The 20,976-nt window shown below is 41.8% G+C and overlaps 1 protein-coding gene across 2 annotated transcripts in view; it reads left to right on the forward strand.

The window, feature by feature from the left end:
* EPHA6 (EPH receptor A6) overlaps positions 1–20,976 on the forward strand; it is a 1,167,010-nt gene that overhangs the window by 814,168 nt on the left and 331,866 nt on the right. The window contains exons 7-8 of one of the 2 annotated variants that reach the window (XM_077294107.1): positions 18,404–18,451; positions 20,228–20,390. In XM_077294107.1, coding sequence (XP_077150222.1) covers positions 18,404–18,451; positions 20,228–20,390 — 211 coding nt within the window. The remainder of the gene's footprint in view (positions 1–18,403; positions 18,452–20,227; positions 20,391–20,976) is intronic. The other variant, XM_077294108.1, reaches the window with a different exon arrangement.

Raw genomic sequence — 20,976 nt, forward strand, 5'->3', positions numbered from 1 at the left:
TGTATATAAGCGTAGGTATCAAGCACATGAGTCCCCTGATGCAAAAGTCATTAGATTAGCACAGGATGCCATTAGGCAACAATAGCGCTGCATGCCTACCCCCATCGTGACATTACCGCCCTCCTGATGTGATAGCATCGGACCTCCATCTAGTAATAATAATAATAATAATAATAATAATAAATAAAGTGAAGAAGGCTTTTGAGATAACATAAGAAGCAGAGGATGAGGAGGCAATCAGCACCCATACTGTTGAAGAACCACTACTCACACAGGACAACTATGAAGATGTACATCAAAAAAGTGCTTTGCCAACAAAGTACACCCCAGTAAGAAATCAAAAGACTCTTGAAGAGAGAAAAAGAGGTGCTGTGGTGAAGAAGAAAAGGATAGTGGTGGTCATGGGGATTCCCTATTGAGAGGAACAGAAGCTGCTATCTGTCGACCAGACATTACTTCACTAGCAGTGTGCTATCCTCCAGGTGCCCAAATCAAAGATGTGTCTGATAGGGTATCAAGACTCTTCTGTGCTACAGACAACAACCTATGTCTACTGATACACGTAGGAACAAATGACACAGCAAGAAAGGAAACTATATGCAAAGACTATGAAGACCTAGACCGGAAAGTGAAGAAACTGGCTGCGCAGGTCATCTTCTCATCCATCCTCCCAGTGGATGGACATGGACCAAGGAGATTGAACAGGATTCTACAGGTGAACAACTGGTTATGTTGATGGTGCCATGAGCAATGTTTTGGGATTCTTGACCATGGAGTGAATTACCTGTATGATGGACTCCTTGCTAGAGATGGATTGCATCTTATAAAACAAGGAAAACACATATTTGGTAGATGCCTTTTACACTCATCAGGAAAGCTTTAAACTAGAGCAATATGGGAGGGTAAATTAAAAAAAAAGAAAGAAGAATTGGAAATATTTAAAAAAAACCAGGATGGATGAACACAGAACTTAATCACTTGTTAAAAGGGAAAAAAGTAATGTATATCAAATGGAAAGGGGGGGGGGGGGGGCATATTAAAGAAAAATATAATGCTGTTTGTAGGGAATGCAGGGCAAGCTTTAGAAGAGAGAAAGCCAGTAATGAAGTAAAGCTTGCAAGTGAGACCAAAAGCAGCAAAGAAGGATTTTGGGGGTATGTCAAAAGCAAAAGAAAAGCAAGAGATGCTATAGGATTTTTATAGGATGAAAAGGTTGAAGTGGTCAAAAATTCCTATTTTGCATCTGTGTTCTCTAAGAAAGCGAATGTAACATCACCTGATCTTCACAGTGCCATCGAAGGAATAAAATAATCCACACTATCAATAAACAGATAGATGGTGAGGGAACACTTAGCTAATTTAAATGAATTTAAATCTCCTGGACCAGATAAATTACATCCTAGGGTACTAAGGGATAACATTTCTCCTTACGGAGAACGACATGTCAAGCATGCCAAAATGAGACTTTTAAGCCTCAATGCTCCTCTAGGAAATATGCAAATTGTCTGTTCAGCGAGAAAGAGGACTAGAACTCTAGTGCCACCTATAGGAAGTAGCAATCCTAGAAGTCAATGTCGACCCTTTAACAAGCCTTGTCACGTGACTTTGGATAAAAGCCAAACCAGAATCTCAGTTTGCAGACACTGTGTCTCGAGGTTCTGCCCCTCATCGGTGCAAAGTGTGAGATCTGATTTGGCTATGTGAGAGGCATCTGACTGGGATCCAATGGGTAACATTTCTCCTTACGGAGAGCGACATGTCAAGCATGCCAATATTGAGATTCTGGTTTGGCTTTTTTCCTAAGTCATGTGACAAGACTCATTAAAACTTCTTCAAAAAGGGAAAGAAGATGGGGCCTGGAAATTTCAGGCCAGTGAGCCTTACTTCTATGCCAGGAATGATATTTAAAAAAATTATTAAACAGCATGTATTTAAGTGCTTGGATAAGAATACAGTTGTTAGTCAGCATGGGTTTGTAGCAAACAAGTCATGGCAGACTAATCTAATTTCCTTCTATGATGGAATCACGGACTGGGTGGATCAGGGGAATGCGGTAGATGTCTCGACTTCAACAAAGCATTTGATAAAGTATCTCATACTATCCTTATTGAAAAAATTACTGAGTATGGAATTGAGAAGGCTACGGTTAGGTGGATTCATAAGTGGCTTACTATTAGTACTCAAAGAGTTGTAATAAAGGTTCTGTCCTGGCCCCAGTGTTGTTGAACATTTTTATAAATGACCTACATAAGGGAAATTAAGGTAAATTAATCGAATTTACAGCCTATGCAAAGCTAGGAGGGATAGCTAACACTAGAGAAGACAGATCAAGGATTCAGAAGGATTTAGATAAGCTTGAACAATGGGCAACGAGTAATAGAGAAGCATAGAGTGTAGATCACATGAAGTAATTATCCACCTCTACCCCTCCTTGGTTGGGCCTCATCTGGAATACTGTGTCCATTTCTGGGCAACACATTTTAAAAAATAGATTGAAAAATTGTATTAGGGTATGTGCACACGTCAGGATTTCTTGCAGAAATTTCCTGAAGAAAACCGGAAATTTTCTGCAAGAAATACGCATGTTTCTTTTCGCGTTTTTGTCCCGTTTTTTCCTCGTTTTTTTAGCATTTTGCAAGCGTAATTAGCTTGCAGAATGCTAAAGTTTGTAAACTGATTGACAGGTTGGTCACACTTGTCAAACATAGTGTTTGACAAGTGTGACCAACTTTTTACTATAGATGCAGCCTATGCAGCATCAATAGTAAAAGATAGAATGTTAAAAATAATAAAAAAAATTCAAAAAATGGTTATACTCACCTTCTGCAGACAGCCGATCTCCTCAGCGGCTTCCGTTCCTATAGATGGTGTGTGCAGGACCTTCGATGACGTTGCGGTCACGTGACCGCGACGTCATCGCAGGTCCTTCACACACACCAGCTGTAGGAACAGAAGCGGCAGCATGCACCGCTGAGAGGCGGGAAGACTGCGGGGGCCATCGAAGGTGAGTTGTTGTGAATTCTGTTCTCGAGCTCCCTCCTGTGGTTATGAATGGTACTTCGGTGAGTTCTGTTCATGGACTCCCTCTGGTGGCTGTGAGTGGAGCTGCTGGTTCTGAGATTCCTTCTCCAACTGATCTCGTTCAGGCCTTGGCTGGCTGCTCTATTTAACTCCACTCAGAGCTTTACTTGATGCCAGCTGTCAATGTCCTAGTACTGGTTCAGTTCTCTTGGATCTTTCAGATGACCTGTCTATTTCAGCAAAAGCTAAGTCCCTGCTAGCTTATTTGTTACCACTGTGTTTTTGTCCAGCTTGCTATTGTGATTTAATCTTGTTAGCTGGAAGCTCTGGGATGCAGAGTGGCACCACCGCGCCGTGAGTCGGTGCGGTGGTTTCTTTTGCACACTTTGCGTGGTTTTTTGTTAGTTTTTTATGCTGACCGCAAAGATACCTTTTCTATCCTCTGTCTGTTTAGTTAGTCTGGCCTCCTATGCTGAAATCTATTTCATTCCTGTGTTTGTAACTTCCATCTTAACTCACAGTCAATATATGTGGGGGCTGCCTATTTCTTTGCGGAATTTCTCTGAGGCTGTATTTTCTATCTTTAGGGGTAGTTAGCTCTTAGGCTGTGAAGAGGCGTCTAGGCAGAGTCAGGAACGCTCCACGGCTATTTCTAGTTGTTGTGATAGGATTAGGGGTTGCGGTCAGCAGAGCTCCCACTTCCCAAAGCTCGTCCCGTATTGCTAGTTTGCTCATCTGGTCATTTCTAGTGCTCCTAACCACCAGCCAAACATAACAGTACAGCTGGCCTACAAAGTGTTAATGCATCTCAATAGAGGGATAAGAGAAATTCTGAGTCCATTTTTTTTTTCTCTGCAGTGTGTTTTGTATTTCTTTTCCCCTTAACCTCTGGGTGGTTCAGGACACAGGTGTAGATATGGACATTCAAGGTCTGTCCTCTTGTGTGGATCAACTCACTGCAAGGGTACAAAGCATTCAAGATTATGTAGTTCAGAACCCGATGTTAGAACCCAGAATTCCAATTCCTGATTTGTTTTCTGGGGATAGATCTAAGTTCCTGAATTTCAAAAATAATTGTAGCCTGTTTTTTGCTTTGAAACCCCGCTCCTCTGGTGATCCCATTCAGAAAGTAAAAATCATTATTTCTTTGCTACGTGGCGACCCTCAAGACTGGGCATTTTCCCTTGCGCCAGAAGATCCTGCATTGCGTAATGTAGATGTGTTTTTTCTGGCGCTTGGATTGCTTTATGATGAACCAGATTCAGTGGATCAGGCAGAGAAAATTTTGCTGGCTTTGTGTCAGGGTCAGGATGAAGCGGAGGTATATTGTCAGAAGTTCAGAAAGTGGTCTGTGCTTACTCAGTGGAATGAGTGTGCCCTGGCGGCAATTTTCAGAAAGGGTCTTTCTGAAGCCCTTAAGGATGTTATGGTGGGATTCCCCACGCCTGCTGGTCTGAATGAGTCTATGTCCTTGGCCATTCAGATCGATCGACGCTTACGTGAGCGCAAAGATGTGCACCATTTGGCGGTGTTTTCTCAGCAGAAGCTTGAGCCAATGCAATGTGATAGGACCTTGACCAGAGCTGAACGGCAAGAATACAGACGTCAGAATGGGCTGTGTTTTTACTGTGGTGACTCCACTCATGCTATCTCTGATTGTCCTAAGCGCACTAAACGGTTCGCTAGGTCTGCCACCATTGGTACTGTACAGCCAAAATTTCTTTTGTCCGTTACTCTGATTTGCTCTTTGTCATCCTATTCTGTTATGGCATTTGTGGATTCAGGCGCTGCCCTGAATTTGATGGACTTGGAGTGTTTTTTTTCTTGGAGCCCTTGCAGTATCCTATTCCATTGAGAGGAATTGATGCTACACCTTTGGCCAAGAATAAGCCTCAGTACTGGACTCAATTGACCATGTGCATGGCTCCTGCACATCAGGAGGATATTCGCTTTTTGGTGTTGCATAATCTGCATGATGTGGTCGTTTTGGGTTTGCCATGGCTACAGGTCCATAATCCTGTATTGGATTGGAAATCAATGTCTGTATCCAGTTGGGGTTGTCAAGGGGTACATGGGGATGTCCCATTGTTGTCTATTTCGTCTTTCCATCCTTCTGAAGTCCCTGAGTTCTTGTCAGATTACCGGGATATATTTGATGAGCCCAAATCCAGTGCCCTACCTCCTCATAGAGATTGCGATTGTGCTATTAATTTGATTCCTGGTAGTAAGTTTCTGAAGGGCCGACTGTTCAATTTATCTGTGCCAGAACACGCTGCAATGCGGAGTTATATAAAGGAGTCCTTGAAGAAAGGGCATATTCACCCGTCGTCGTCACCGTTGGGAGCAGGGTTCTTTTTTGTGGCCAAGAAGGATGGTTCTCTGAGACCTTGTATTGATTACCGCCTTCTTAATAAAATCACCGTCAAATTTCAGTACCCTTTGCCGCTACTGTCTGATTTGTTTGCTCGGATTAAGGGGGCTAGCTGGTTCACCAAGATAGATCTTCGAGGGGCGTATAACCTTGTGCGTATTAAACAAGGCGATGAATGGAAAACAGCATTTAATACACCCAAGGGCCATTTTGAGTACTTGGTGATGCCATTCGGGCTTTCTAATGCTCCATCTGTGTTTCAGTCCTTTATGCATGACATCTTCCGAAAGTACCTGGATAGATTCATGATTGTATATTTGAATGATATTTTGGTCTTTTCGGACGATTGGGAGTCTCATGTGAAGCAGGTCAGAATGGTGTTCCAGGTCCTTCGTGCTCATTCCTTGTTTGTGAAGGGGTCTAAATGTCTCTTTGGAGTTCAGAAGGTTTCATTTTTGGGCTTCATTTTTTCCCCTTCTACTATCGAGATGGACCCTGTTAAAGTTCAGGCCATTTATGATTGGACTCAGCCTACTTCTGTAAAGAGCCTTCAGAAATTTCTGGGCTTTGCTAATTTTTACCGTCGCTTCATCGCTAATTTTTCTAGTGTTGTTAAACCATTGACTGATTTGACCAGGAAAGGTGCTGATGTGGTCAATTGGTCCTCTGCGGCCGTTGAGGCTTTTCAGGAGCTGAAGCGTCGTTTTTCTTCTGCCCCTGTGTTGTGTCAGCCAGATGTTTCGCTCCCGTTTCAGGTCGAGGTGGATGCTTCTGAGATTGGAGCAGGGGCTGTTTTGTCTCAAAGAGGTTCTGATGGCTCTGTGATGAAGCCATGTGCTTTCTTTTCTAGAAAGTTTTCGCCTGCTGAGCGCAATTATGATGTGGGTAATCGAGAGTTGTTGGCTATGAAGTGGGCGTTTGAGGAGTGGCGACATTGGCTTGAAGGAGCCAAACATCGCGTGGTGGTCTTGACGGATCACAAGAATCTGACTTATCTCGAGTCTGCCAAGCGGTTGAATCCTAGACAGGCTCGATGGTCGCTGTTTTTCTCCCGCTTCAATTTTGTGGTTTCGTACCTTCCGGGTTCTAAGAATGTGAAGGCTGATGCCCTTTCAGGGAGTTTTGTGCCGGATTCTCCGGGAGTTCCTGAGCCGGCTGGTATTCTCAAAGAGGGGGTAATTTTGTCTGCCATCTCCCCTGATTTGCGGCGGGTGCTGCAGGAGTTTCAGGCTGATAGACCTGACCGTTGCCCAGCGGAGAAGCTGTTTGTCCCTGATAGATGGACTAGTAGAGTTATCTCTGAGGTTCATTGTTCAGTGTTGGCTGGTCATCCTGGAATCTTTGGTACCAGAGATTTGGTGGCTAGATCCTTTTGGTGGCCTTCCTTGTCACGAGATGTGCATTCTTTTGTGCAGTCCTGTGGGACTTATGCTCGGGCTAAGCCCTGCTGTTCTCGTGCCAGTGGGTTGCTTTTGCCCTTGCCGGTCCCGAAAAGGCCCTGGACGCATATTTCCATGGATTTTATTTCGGATCTCCCTGTCTCTCAGAGGATGTCAGTTATCTGGGTGGTTTGTGATCGCTTCTCTAAGATGGTCCATTTGGTACCTTTGCCTAAATTGCCTTCCTCCTCTGATTTGGTTCCATTGTTTTTCCAGCATGTGGTTCGTTTACATGGCATTCCGGAGAACATCGTGTCGGACAGAGGTTCCCAGTTTGTTTCAAGATTTTGGCGGTCCTTTTGTGCTAAGATGGGCATTGATTTGTCTTTTTCTTCAGCTTTCCATCCTCAGACAAATAGCCAAACCGAACGAACCAATCAGACTTTGGAAACATATCTGAGATGCTTTGTTTCTGCTGATCAGGACGATTGGGTGTCCTTCTTGCCTTTGGCTGAGTTCGCCCTTAATAATCGGGCCAGCTCGGCCACTTTGGTTTCGCCTTTTTTCTGTAATTCTGGTTTCCACCCTCGTTTTTCTTCAGGGCAGGGTGAGCCTTCGGACTGTCCTGGTGTGGATTCCGTGGTGGACAGGTTGCAGCAAATTTGGACTCACGTAGTGGACAATTTGACATTGTCCCAGGAGAAGGCTCAACGTTTCGCTAACCGCCGTCGCTGTGTTGGTCCCCGACTTCGTGTTGGGGATTTGGTTTGGTTGTCGTCTCGTTTTGTTCCTATGAAGGTTTCGTCTCCTAAGTTTAAACCTCGTTTCATTGGTCCTTATAAGATTTCTGAAATTATTAAACCTGTGTCATTTCGTTTGGACCTTCCAGCTTCTTTCGCCATCCATAATGTGTTCCATAGGTCGTTGTTGCGGAGATATGTGGCTCCTATGGTTCCCTCCGTTGATCCTCCTGCCCCGGTGTTGGTTGGGGGGGAGTTGGAGTATGTGGTGGAGAAGATTTTGGATTCTCGTATTTCGAGACGGAAACTTCAGTACCTAGTCAAGTGGAAAGGTTATGGTCAGGAGGATAATTCCTGGGTGGTTGCCTCTGATGTTCATGCTGTCGATCTTGTTCGTGCCTTTCATTTGGCTCGTCCAGAGCGGCCTGGAGGCTCTGGTGAGGGTTCGGTGACCCCTCCTCAAGGGGGGGTACTGTTGTGAATTCTGTTCTTGAGCTCCCTCCTGTGGTTATGAATGGTACTTCGGTGAGTTCTGTTCATGGACTCCCTCTGGTGGCTGTGAGTGGAGCTGCTGGTTCTGAGATTTCTTCTCCAGCTGATCTCGTTCAGGCCTTGGCTGGCTGCTCTATTTAACTCCACTCAGAGCTTTACTTGATGCCAGCTGTCAATGTCCTAGTACTGGTTCAGTTCTCTTGGATCTTTCAGATGACCTGTCTATTTCAGCAAAAGCTAAGTCCCTGCTAGCTTATTTGTTACCACTGTGTTTTTGTCCAGCTTGCTATTGTGATTTAATCTTGTTAGCTGGAAGCTCTGGGATGCAGAGTGGCACCACCGCGCCGTGAGTCGGTGCGGTGGTTTTTTTTGCACACTCTGCGTGGTTTTTTGTTAGTTTTTTATGCTGACCGCAAAGATACCTTTTCTATCCTCTGTCTGTTTAGTTAGTCTGGCCTCCTATGCTGAAATCTATTTCATTCCTGTGTTTGTAACTTCCATCTTAACTCAAAGTCAATATATGTGGGGGCTGCCTATTTCTTTGGGGAATTTCTCTGAGACAAGGTAGGCTGTATTTTCTATCTTTAGGGGTAGTTAGCTCTTAGGCTGTGAAGAGGCGTCTAGGCAGAGTCAGGAACGCTCCACGGCTATTTCTAGTTGTTGTGATAGGATTAGGGGTTGCGGTCAGCAGAGCTCCCACTTCCCAGAGCTCGTCCCGTATTGCTAGTTTGCTCATCTGGTCATTTCTAGTGCTCCTAACCACCAGCCAAACATAACAGTGAGTAAATGACTATTTTTTACCAATTATACGGTGCCCAGTCCGTGGAGGAGAGTCTCCTCTCCTCCACCCTGGGTACCAACCGCACATGATCTGCTTACTTCCCGCATGGTGTGCACAGCCACATGCGGAAAGTAAGTAGATCAATGCATTCCTAGGTGTGCGGAATCTCCGCAATTCGGCAAATTGAATGAACATGTCGCTTTTTTTTCCGCGATGCGATTTTTCAGTGGAAAAAAATGCAACATTTGCACAAGATATGCGGAATACACTGAAAATAATGGGATGCATATGTAAGAGGTTTTTTTCGCTTTTTTTCGTGTTTTTATCACGTTTTTATAGCCAAAAAATGCAAAAATAACGCAAAAAATACTGAACGTGTACACATGGCCTTAAGTTCAGAGAAAAGCTACCAGGATCGTAAGCGGACTGCAAAAGAAGGACGGATAAATAATCTGGTAATGTTTAGCTTGCAAAAAAGAAGGCTAAGAAGATATTTAATAGCTGTCTACAAATATCTGAATGTGTAGATCAGTATTCCCCAACTCCGGTCCTCAAGAGCCACCAACAGGTCATGTTTTCAGGATTTCCTTAGTATTGCACAGGTGATGGAATTATTGCCTGTACAGGTGATGCAATTATCACCTGTGCAATACTAAGGAAATCATCCTGAAAACATGACCTGTTGGTGGTGCTTGAGGACCAGAGTTGGGGAACACTGGTGTAGAGGGATCATCATAATTCTCATTTGCAATGGAAAAACAAGAAGCAATGGAATGAAACTGAAAGAGAGGAGATGCAGATTAGATATTAGAAAAAACTTTTTGTCAGTGAGGATGATCAATGAGTGGTACAGGCTGCCATGAGAGGTGGTGAGTTCTCCTGCAATGGAAGTCTTCAAACAGAGGCTGGACAGACATCTGCCTGAGATAGTTTAGTGAATCCTGCTTTGAGCAGGGGGTTGGACACGATTACCCTGGAGGTCCCTTCTAACTCTAACATTCTATGGTTTTAAGATACATTGAATCCCAATATGAATTCTCACCCTCTTAAGCCCTAAAGTAGTCCCTAAAAGTTAGACCCTGCCTAGCCGCCGAGATTGGCACCCTAAATTAAATGCAACTGGCACCCCTGCCCAGTGATGGCTGGCCCTGTTTAGTCATGTGGTGACCCTACAAACACTGATAAATGCGGTTAATTTTATCCAATTGGTAAATTCACAAATTAACCTCAGACAATCACATATGTCTCCACAGTGTGTCAAAAGGGAAAAAATGCACACCAAAAAGACTTCAATGTGAGATCAATATCACATGATAGCTTAGTGACTGCACCGATTGACTGCAGTGAGCACCGATTGACTGCAGTGAGCACGGATGACATGGGCCAATACAAGTCTATGAGTCCACCGTGTAAAACATGTACAGCACATGAATGGCAGTGTATGCTTCTTTTTGATCATTTTTAGGTTGTAATTCTAATATTTGCAAAGGATCACTATATTATTAGAAATGAGGAATTTTGTTGGTTAAATATTTCTAGATTTGTGTGAATGATATCAAAAGCTATTTTTAGGTCTCAGACGTAAGGTTTAGTTTTCCTTTAAGGCTTTGGCTAAAAAACAGATGAAAATGTTAAAAAAAAGCATATAATATTCGCATGTCCATGTCCTCAACAGGCGACCATGCCATAACCCAGCTTTGAAAATTCTCATAACTGAAAGCATTAATAACCAATATATCTGACTTCTAAAGCAAGCGATGGGATTTTTGGTCACTAAAGGATTGTTTCCAAAATCGCATTTTGACATTACTGATGCCACAAAATGATCACACTGCTTATGCTGGATAATTAGTGGTCCCTTAGGCCATGACATTTACATTTTGCTAGTTATTATGCTAATTGTATATTAAATTGTAATAACCAAAGGAAAATGTGTGATTGTTTAGGCTCTGGGCAGAGATATATAATAAAGTCGTAATCAGAGTCAGACTGGAATAATTAAGGGCTATGATTCTTTTAGAGCCTCCATAGGTTTCTCTGAATATTTTGGTTTATTAACATGCCTTGGAGTCAGTGAACAGACAATGAACTATTCAGCCTATTACATGCACATAGGGTCTGAACAATGAGAATAAATAGTAGTTAGTCCATTAACTACCAGAAAATATCTAAGGAGCTCCAAGCTCGGAGTCCTCGGTTCAAATCCCACTAAGGACAACATCTGCATGGAGTTTCTATGTTCTCCCTGTGTTTGTGTGGGTTTCCTACGGGTTCTCCACTTTCCTCCCACACTCCGAGACATGCTGATAGGGATCTTAGATTGTGAGCCCCATTGGGGGCAACAATAATAATAATATATGTAAAGCGCTCCGGAATATAATAGTTCTATATGAGCAATGCATAATAAATAAAAATAAAGCTGTAAAGTTGGTGGATCTACTTTTGTAAACATCAAGCTCATTTATTTTCAGACAAATGTAATATCATCCCCTTCATAATAGGCAAAATTTAGTTTTTGCTTACTACACTTTACATTAGGCGAACGTTTTGGCCTGCCTGATCCAGAAACTTGGCCGTGGCCTGTCATTTCCATTGGAGTGAATACTCTATGGATCTATTCATTAAAATGTACTTTGTTTGTGAGACAACCCCTTTAAATCCTCCCAGTCTGGACTTGAGTCACAGCCTGTTAGGAGCAGTGTAGTAGACGCTTTCTGTAATGGCTGTTAGAAGTGTGAAGCAATGGAGACGCTGTTGGATTCTCCATGGAGTATTCACTCCAATCGTCCTAACAGGCCATGACCAAAGTTCTGGAACAGGTGGAACAAAAATTATTTTTCCAAGATCTACTAATTAAAATGTACTTTATTTGTGGAACAATTCGTTTAAGCATTGGCCATCTTGTATAGTGTGGTCCCCTTCAAAATGACATGATGTCATGTAACTTTCTTCACGCAGACTAAGAAGTGCAGTAGTCTTTCCTGTTTTAACATTTCTGTGTGAGGACCTCATCCATGAGGCAGGAGATCAGGCAGCATTAAACTGGGACCATCGGGGATTTCTATCTTTATGTCATTCTGATTAAAAAAAACGCTGACAACTTGTTTAACATTACCTTGCCTCCCTAACTAGTCTACCATGTAGCTGGTACTCTGGTAATTATAGACAAGCGTTAAGTAGAGTGGCTGCTAATCGATATGCAAGTCACTAATTTGTGGCCCTGAGAACCGTTTTCTACCTCTTTGCATCCAAATCTTTCTTGATTAGCTGAACTGGTATGACGTCATCATGGCATTTTGATGCACATGTGATATCACGTCAGGCCATCAAATCAAGAGAAGAGCCGTTAAGTAGGAAGTGATTCTCAGGAATCCCGTTTAATGGCCATAGATTAATGGCATGGCCAATAGACCTGTTCCTACGAAACGTTTCACATTAAGTTTACCCTTAAGCCTTATTCTTATAGGTGTTTTGTCCCAGTATTCAACAGACTTCATTGTATTTTGTAACAAGCGGATCTCCCGTAACTACACCCTCACAGTAGGTATCTTCACAAAGTTGAGAAATTGATGGACACAGGAACCATACGCTCAGAATGATGAGGCCTTATACTGTACATATGAGGAATTCAGGATAATAGATTTCCAATTCCCACCTCCCATATCCACTTTTATATGTGAACTAATAACCAAAAGCAATTACCGTATTGATAAAATAGAATGTGTTCAGTAGCGGAACCGATTACCGGCGGTATGTGATAAACTACAAGAGTGTGGGCCCCCCGCACCTCTGTATTGTGCTCTGTGGATCATCCTTTTATATCAGAAAACATAATTCAATAATATTCAGCCCAGTCAAGGCTTGAATATACTACCCAAAGCAAAGAAACATTATTAGGCAGTGGAGCGGGGACGCGGTGCTGTTTTAACCATGTGAAAATTTACTAACGCTTTCAGGGACTGTGAATTTGGTCCTCAGGGAACAGTTTCTCTTTTTATTACCTCCACAATTTATGCTCTGCGAGGCGTTGCACACTCCATCTTGAAATTTCCAGCTCTAGCAAATTTTGTTTCCTGTTAAGCAGAAGCACATTGTATATGATTTCAGCCTTTACTTTTCAGGAAAAAAAATAGATTTTTTTTCCAGGACCCTGTATCTTACAGTATCATTTTTTTCCCTCTGAAAGTTTTGTGCTCTCATATTTTTGCATGGTTCTTTTTATTTTGAAAATGTAATATAAAATATTCATAGAGGAACAAGAGGAAAAAATATTATTCTGTTTGTTTACTACCGGGGAATATACGGCGCATGTGGCAATAGCGGCTCTGAATACATCGGTTTCCTTCATGTTTTTTGTAGCAGCTAGGAGTGCAGAAGAGCTAAATCTCGCTTTTTTTTTTGGCATATACAACGGTTTAAAAGGACGCTATCTTTTCTCTATTTTCTGTGCCGTTGAATACAGTCTATTGTTCCCTGTTATCAGCTATTTCAAGCTGGGGAAATACTGTAGTGTTATTCATTGGGTTTACTGAAAAGGAATAGAGAACAATGTCGGCCCCCGTGATCACTAGTTTATCTCTGGGTGACATACACATGGGTGAATGATATTAGAAACTCATTTAAGTTGTACTTTATGAACTGACAACTTTAAGTGAAGTGTGAATTTAAGTTGGGGAAACTTTTTTTTTTTAGTGTTTGGTACATATTTTAAATTAAAGGGGTTTTCTGGGACTATTTTTTATTTTAACAAAGTGCCTAAGAACTAACATGCAGGTAGTTGCTTGCCTGGCACCGCTCTCTGCTGGTATAGAGCAGTCACTGATCGCTCTTGCTGGTGATCGCTTGCTCTGCCCTGTTGATGGGGTGTGAATGCCGGAGTCATACTTATTGACAGCAGACTCCCTGTTGCCAAACTGTGGCTGTCAATCAGGAATGCATCAGTGGACACATCCCGTCAACAGAGCATCCCGAAACAGGAAGAGTTGTGTTGACAGGAAGCAACTGAATCGCCAGCAGGTCGATGATTGCTCTGAGCCAGCACCGCGTAGAAAAGGCAGGTAGTAAGCAAATACCTGCCGGTTTTTAGTCCCAGAGTAAAAAAGAAAATCCTGGACAACCTCCTGAAGTTTATTGCAATAAGGTAAAATTCCAAACTCAGGACTGATGTATCCTTGCCCTTTAAAAGGGAATCAAAATTTTATTTTTAGATTTTAGTTATCCATATCACTATATTATAAAAAAAACTTTTCTGATTGGACGCTAAGTCTAATATTAGTCTCCTTCTTGCTTATACTTACAGAAGACTTTTCTGCAGTTTCAGTATCATTCCAGAACTATTTACAATGACTGATAATAACATCTCTATATACAGTAGATAACATAATATTCTCCATTCACAATAGACGATGTCACAGCTCCCCTTCTCCCCGACACTTCCTATTGCCCTAATCAGACCATGCTCATAAAATACTGTACTTTAATACAATTCTATTGGGCCTCAGTCCATCTATTGAGGCTAAGTTCAATGGACCCCAAAAAATGTATGGGTATAATGTTAGATTTAGCTGTGATTGCATATATTGCAAGCCATCTATATATTTGGGATATAAAAAGTAAAATACATCACATATTTTAAGACATTGAAAAAAATATATAACATAAAGACCTGATTAAAAACATATTACCCAATTTATCAAGACTGGAGTTGTTCACACCAATCTTGATGAGGGGCCCTGCTGGAACCAGAGGCACCAGATTAATCAAGAAGTGCCTCTTAGTGGATCAGGCACGTTTTAAAAGTGGTGTGTGCCTCACCACAAATCTTACTCAAGTCTGGGATTAGAGTAAGATTTGTGGCGTAAGGTACGCCGCAGCTTGTCATGAATTAGACAAGCAGATGTCCCAACCTAGCAGCGTCCATTTTGGCAGTGCTGGCCACAGCTGGCGTGAAAGCACCGAAAGTTGCAACATTTTTGTGCAACACCTCACTGCACAAAAATTGTAACTTTTCAAAGCTTTTTGCTCTAGAATTCTGGCAAATTTGGAACCTACATCAATTTGTGATGAAACATTCCTTCCAGCATATAAAAATTATTTTTAAAAGTTATCCTCACCCTCACTGATCCACTACAATTCCTGTACTAAAATGTACTGGGCTCCTACTTCCTGGTCCTGTCTTGACAAGCTAGAATTATCCTGAAATTTCAATCTAGCCAATTTTTAAGTGAGTTACTGCTGTGCCAGTAATTGGCTTGACAAGTATTTCCAGTCTCATGACAGGACCGTGAAGCAGAGACCAGCAGTCACTTGGTATGCTTTGAAATAGTAGCTACAAGACGTGGGTGAGGAATTCTTGTAATTATTATTATTTATAAACCAATCTGAGCCCGTGTAAAGATCATTTTAGCTCTTAAAATCCAACCCACCAACTACACCCAAGAATGTACAGTACCTCGACCCTCTCAAGAATGCCCATTTTTGGGTGGAGTTTACATAAACTCATATAACTCATAATATATCTCCATGGGACTCAGACTTTTTATGACAACATACAACATTTTTCATTTTACAAATTACAGGAAAAGATGGAGGCATGACATCTACGGGAGCTTGTGAGACACTATACTGCAGCACAGAGTGCCTAGAGTGCCTGTAATTTGGACTCGTAGCTAGAGTCAGTCTGTCCCACCAGGTTCTGATACAGTAATGGACCCCAAAATTAGATAGACTTCAATGTCAGCACCAAGTGAGGTTGACATTTATATTGTCCCACAAAGAGACCCCTCTTCCTGCAGAACAGAGGTGAAAACACAAGTTCTTCCTGGAGTTCACTGCGTGGTGTGTCAGTATCTAAATGTAGCATAGAATCCTTAATTACTGAACAGCACAAAAACGTAGTGACAAATCTAGGGTTTCTGCCTTTCTGGCCGTTGATTGCGGTAGGAAAACGTGGTCCGTACAGTCAATATACCTAGCTAACTGATTAAAGGTTTTGTTCCAACCTTATGTCTCTTGGCACCAAAATACATTGTGATGCATGCATGTTTACTTTCTGCAGTGTCGCAGTGGGCTTTTAGTGTTTCTTACCATGAGGTCTGTTCAGAATTACACTATCAGGACACGCAGGCGTATGTAGAGTTCTTCCATTCAGTGAGCAATACCAAGGAGGCTTGTGCTATAACACTTCCACAGGATGCAGCACCTTTCACTTCACAGGGCTCGGGCCCCTTCTATTTTTTAACAGCTTTTTACAGTAGGAATTCCCTCACATTCAGACAGGGTCAGATACTGTTTCAGTTCAGCTTCAATCTGCTGCTGCTCTTCACTCAGTCGGATGCTGTCATGAGGGGATGTCACCGTATCCGTCTCCAGCACAGCCTCATACACTCCTCATTCCCTCAGTCTCTGCCCAAGATGGCCGCGCTTATTCTTCCTGTCTTCCACTTTTTAAAAGAACCCTCCATTTCACATCTTACAGACATATCACAGTCTCTTAACCAGGTTCAAACATCAGCAACATCTTGTTGCTAGTTAACAACATTAACTATAAAGAAATAAGTTTATTGACAACAAGTACAAAAATTATTCAGGAGTGAGTACAATTACATTTATTTTCAATTATACCGCCCTGGTGAGCCGACAAACATCTCACACTATCACTTACCACCAGAGTATATTTCCAGGGATGAGTGGACCTGTGGAAGTTCGGTCTCTCTCTGGTTCGCTCATCTCTATTTATTTGTTATGGCCACCCTAAGTTATTTACAGCTCCTCATACAGTTCTGTGTGAGCTGGCTCCTATACTTATTTTCATCACGGTCATATTTGAAAATGGTAGCAGAGTTTTCTCCTTTCACATAGTGTCAGTTCACCACCATTGTCTCATCCAGCAGACGACAGGTTTGCTTTAACAAACAAGTCTGACAAACCCGAAGGCATAGAACATTGCCAACAAAGGCAGCGAGGAGTTATGAATGCAGTGATCACACCATCAATATTTCAGATTGAGGTACAAGTTTCATTTCTCTTGATATGAGAAGCTGATTTTGAGCATTGCTTTACACTCGCCGACTGGTCCCTGGGCTTTCACCGTAGAGCATCGTGTTATTTGCAAAGTTTCCAGAGAACCTAGATAAATATTTATATTTGGTAAATACAAGTAGAAGAGAAAATATCGTAGAAGGTTAAAACCGCAAAAGCAGAACAGTGGAGACTGGAAAATAATTACAAGTGAGTGTTTTCATCCAAAAATAATTGTGTGGTCTACAAAAATTAGGATGGAAAGTCCAGGATTCCATCTGGAAGAATAAAATCCACGGATGGTTGGAGCTAGATGGAGTGCTAGACTTTCGATCCTAGTTTTCTTTTGATTCCTTTGGTGTCCTCAAGTGACCGAGCACCTGATCACAAAATATTTGCAGTGTGGTGAGCTGCCGGTTTACCTGTAAATCAAGTTTTGTTTTGAATCCAACAAACTTGCTAAAATTCATAATATTGACTTTATTTCATATAGAATCTATACTAAATATTTTAGGTGTCCCACTGACCTAAATAGATGAGGACAATTTTAAAAAAATCTAAAACGTAAAGAAAATCTCCAATCAAAATTTGTATTATCTTAATATATTGCAGTCATCATATTATATAGCACTGTGTACTTGCAATTGCTCATTTTGCCTTTTTACACAGATAGTTTTTTTTTTTCTTTTCCATTAGGTCTATGACATGTCATGATTAAAACTGATTGTAAGAAATATCCGTAGGCACTACTATTGAGGGTGGTGCGCAAGTAGGTGCCCAAACCATCTAATCTTGAAAAATAACTTGGTACACACGTGATCTGATGCTGGGTGAAATTTAATAAAGAGAGTACATACAGACGTTTCGGTCAAAGACCTTCTTCAATGTACCTCTCACAAGATAATTGGGCTGCTACCCAGTTATATGAGGAACAAGAGGACCCCTTATTTGCTCCATAAGGAGTGATCTGTGCAGCAGTAGCTCACTACGATGATCCTCTCAGGACGCGGCATCCACCGCTCGTCCTCTTGTGTAAGGAGGCTGTGCACAGCCTCCTTACACAAGAGGACGAGCGGTGGATGCCAAATTTCACCCAGCATCAGATCACGTGTGTGCCAAGTTATTTTTCATGATTAAAACTGAATCCTTCTAAGCTCTATGTAGAAATAGGAGGTCAATTTTCCCTGCATGAGTCATGAGTCACTGCAAACAATAAACCAGACTTCCCGGAAAAGTCAGTCTTTGGAGTTCAGCACCGTGTCCAGTACGAATCTTGAACTTTACAGTTCGGTATAGCTCATCTCTAATGGTGACTCAATCAGCCAACCTCTTTTTTCATAAATTTTGGTGCATTTGACAGGTGAAGATATCAGTCTATACAAGGGTTAGACAACCATAAAGATGTAATGTACTGGAGAAAATGGACACTACTATGAATATCTCTTATAGGTAGCAGACTTGTGACCTTTTATACCTTCTTTATATTATTAGATCTATGTTAGTTTTTTCCACATTTTGCTTGTAATTTAGTTTTTGAAGAGCAGATTCCAGAGGGATAAAATCCCTATAAGTTACATGCATTTTTTTCTCTCGCCAACAGGACTACCCCCGGATAGCGCCGGCATTTTGGCACTACCTGCGGGTAGATGTGAGTAACAAATAGCATTTAAAGCTCACGCTTACGTTCTTCATCCTTGTGATGACTCTACCTTGTTATATCTCGAAATGGGAGCTGCATACATGAAAGTAAGTCAGGATTACAAGTGGAGTTTTAATAATTCAGCATTGATTCCATTTCTAGTGTTTACTTTAAAATAAGAAGAATCTGAAGAATGTACCTTCATAAATGCAAAAGGGGAAATTTGTAAATTTAGGACCATGGATAGATTATTAGCTTCTTACACATCAGCGTATGGATGAGAAGTGACAACCAGACAATTCTAAGGGTATAATCACATTTGTCAGTTTTTATGCAGAATTCCTATTCCATTCATCTTAGGCTATATGCAAACTTTAATTTTTTTCCTGCAGAAATTTTCGGCACCATTTCAGCATCTCTTGGCAGAAGAAATGTATTGTAAAATATGCACATTTTTGGCTTGTTTTTTGTTGTCTTTTTGTTGCCTTTTTTACTTATATTTTTGCTGTAGGTTGTCCTCCGCTCATTTGTATGGGTGAAATCTGCAACAAAAGCACCAAAAGAATTGACATCTTGCAGATTTAAATCTGTCGCAAATCTGAAATAAAGTAAAAAAGAAGCAACGTGTGCATGAGACTTCAGGAATCTCATTCATTTTGCCGGTACAAAGAAAACCTTTAGGATTTGTAAGAAAACCGCAAGCAAAATGAGACAAAAACCACAATGTGTGCACCGGCCCTTAGTGGGGCAGCTTCTGCTGCATGAATGGGAAAGTTGCAGAAATTTCTGCAATTAATCTGCCGAACGTGATCTTCATCTTCAATATGTCTCCAAAGCGTACCCGCAGGATATGGTCACACACAGGGCTTTTATGAGATTTTTTTGTAGCGGATGCAATTCAATATAAACAGCAAAAACTTTTTCTTATACTCTTTGAAGACTCTTCCCATGTAATTTCACCTATCCCTCCCAGATGCTTCCATTTATATTCACTGCCACATTGTTAGATCACCTGCCGAGCTGTGATTGACAGCATCTGGGAGGAAGGGGTGAAAGCACAAAGAAGAGTCTGAAGAAACGCCCAGTTGAACTGCAAGGAGAGATTTCACATATTGTGCTCCTAAAGCAACAAATGTGAATATCTCTGCAATAGAGCGACACAGCACAAAATGGAAAAAAGTGTCAGAATCAGGAGAACTCAGGGATTTTTGCAATATATTCAACTCATTTTTGTAGCTAGTGCCAGGCCCTCCTTCAGTTACTAAGTATATATACCCTTTTAAAATCGTGGAATTGTATGGATGTGCTTTAGGAAAGGCCATAGAATGTAATTCCCTAACATAATCCCAATGGTTGCATGGCTCCATCCAATTAAACATGAAAATAAAATTAGACTGAACTGTCAGAACGATTTATGGGATCATTTTAGAGAAATATTAGACTTCCCCTTTAATCCTGACTTATTATCATTGGTGTAGTGCCCCATTAAGGAAGCAATGTTATAATTCATTCCGCTTGAAAGTATAAAGCAAGCTTTCATTGTAAATGCAGAGCGGAGTTTATCATAAAGATAAGCTCGATGGCGCTAAGAACTTGTCATTTCATGCAGCAAATCAAAGGCGCAGCTTTCAAAGGCTAAAGAATAACAAACGGTGAAAAAAAAACCTACATAAACTCATTGTGCATTTCACAAAAGGTTGAAGCAGGCGACTGCATTAGCAATGAGATGATATTTTCCAGGTAATCTTGCTTCTTCATTATGACTATTTTCTTTTTTTTCTACAGGAACATGAACAGCTCAGTTATTCCTCCACAAGATCCAAAGCTCCCAGCGTTATTATCACGGGCCTGAAGCCGTCCACCAAGTATATATTTCACATCCGCGTCAGAACTGCTGCAGGATACAGTGGTTACAGCCACAAGTTTGAATTTGAAACCGGAGATGAAAGTAAGTTTTAATTACCTGCGGCGTTCTCCAAAAAAATATAACAGCAAAATAAAAATAGAAAAAAAAGTGAAGCTAAAAATTTGGTCAATTCTGTACTAATATTCCCCATCCTGCTGTATATATGTCCCCAATCCAGGTATATATGGCTCCCTCATCCCTATCCTGGTATGCTTGGCCCCCTCATCCCTATCCTGATATACACGGCCCTCTCATCTCTACCCTGGTATGCTTGGCCCCCTCATCCCTATCCTGGTATGCTTGGCCCCCTCATCCCTATCCTGGTATGCTTGGCCCCCTCATCTCTACCCTGGTATGGTTGGCCCCCTCATCCCTATCCTGGTATGCTTGGCCCCCTCATCCCTATCCTGGTATGCATGGCCCCCTCATCTCTACCCTGGTATGCTTGGCCCCCTCATCCCTATCCTGGTATGCATGGCCCCCTCATCCCCATCCTTGTATGCATGGCCCCCTCATCCCTACCCTGGTATGCATGGCCCCCTCATCCCTATCCTGGTATGCATGGCCCCTCATCCCTATCCTGGTATGCATGGCCCCCTCATCCCCATCCTTGTATGCATGGCCCCCT

Source organism: Ranitomeya variabilis, chromosome 3 (genome assembly GCF_051348905.1).
Source record: "Ranitomeya variabilis isolate aRanVar5 chromosome 3, aRanVar5.hap1, whole genome shotgun sequence".
Taxonomy (NCBI): Eukaryota; Metazoa; Chordata; class Amphibia; order Anura; family Dendrobatidae; genus Ranitomeya; species Ranitomeya variabilis.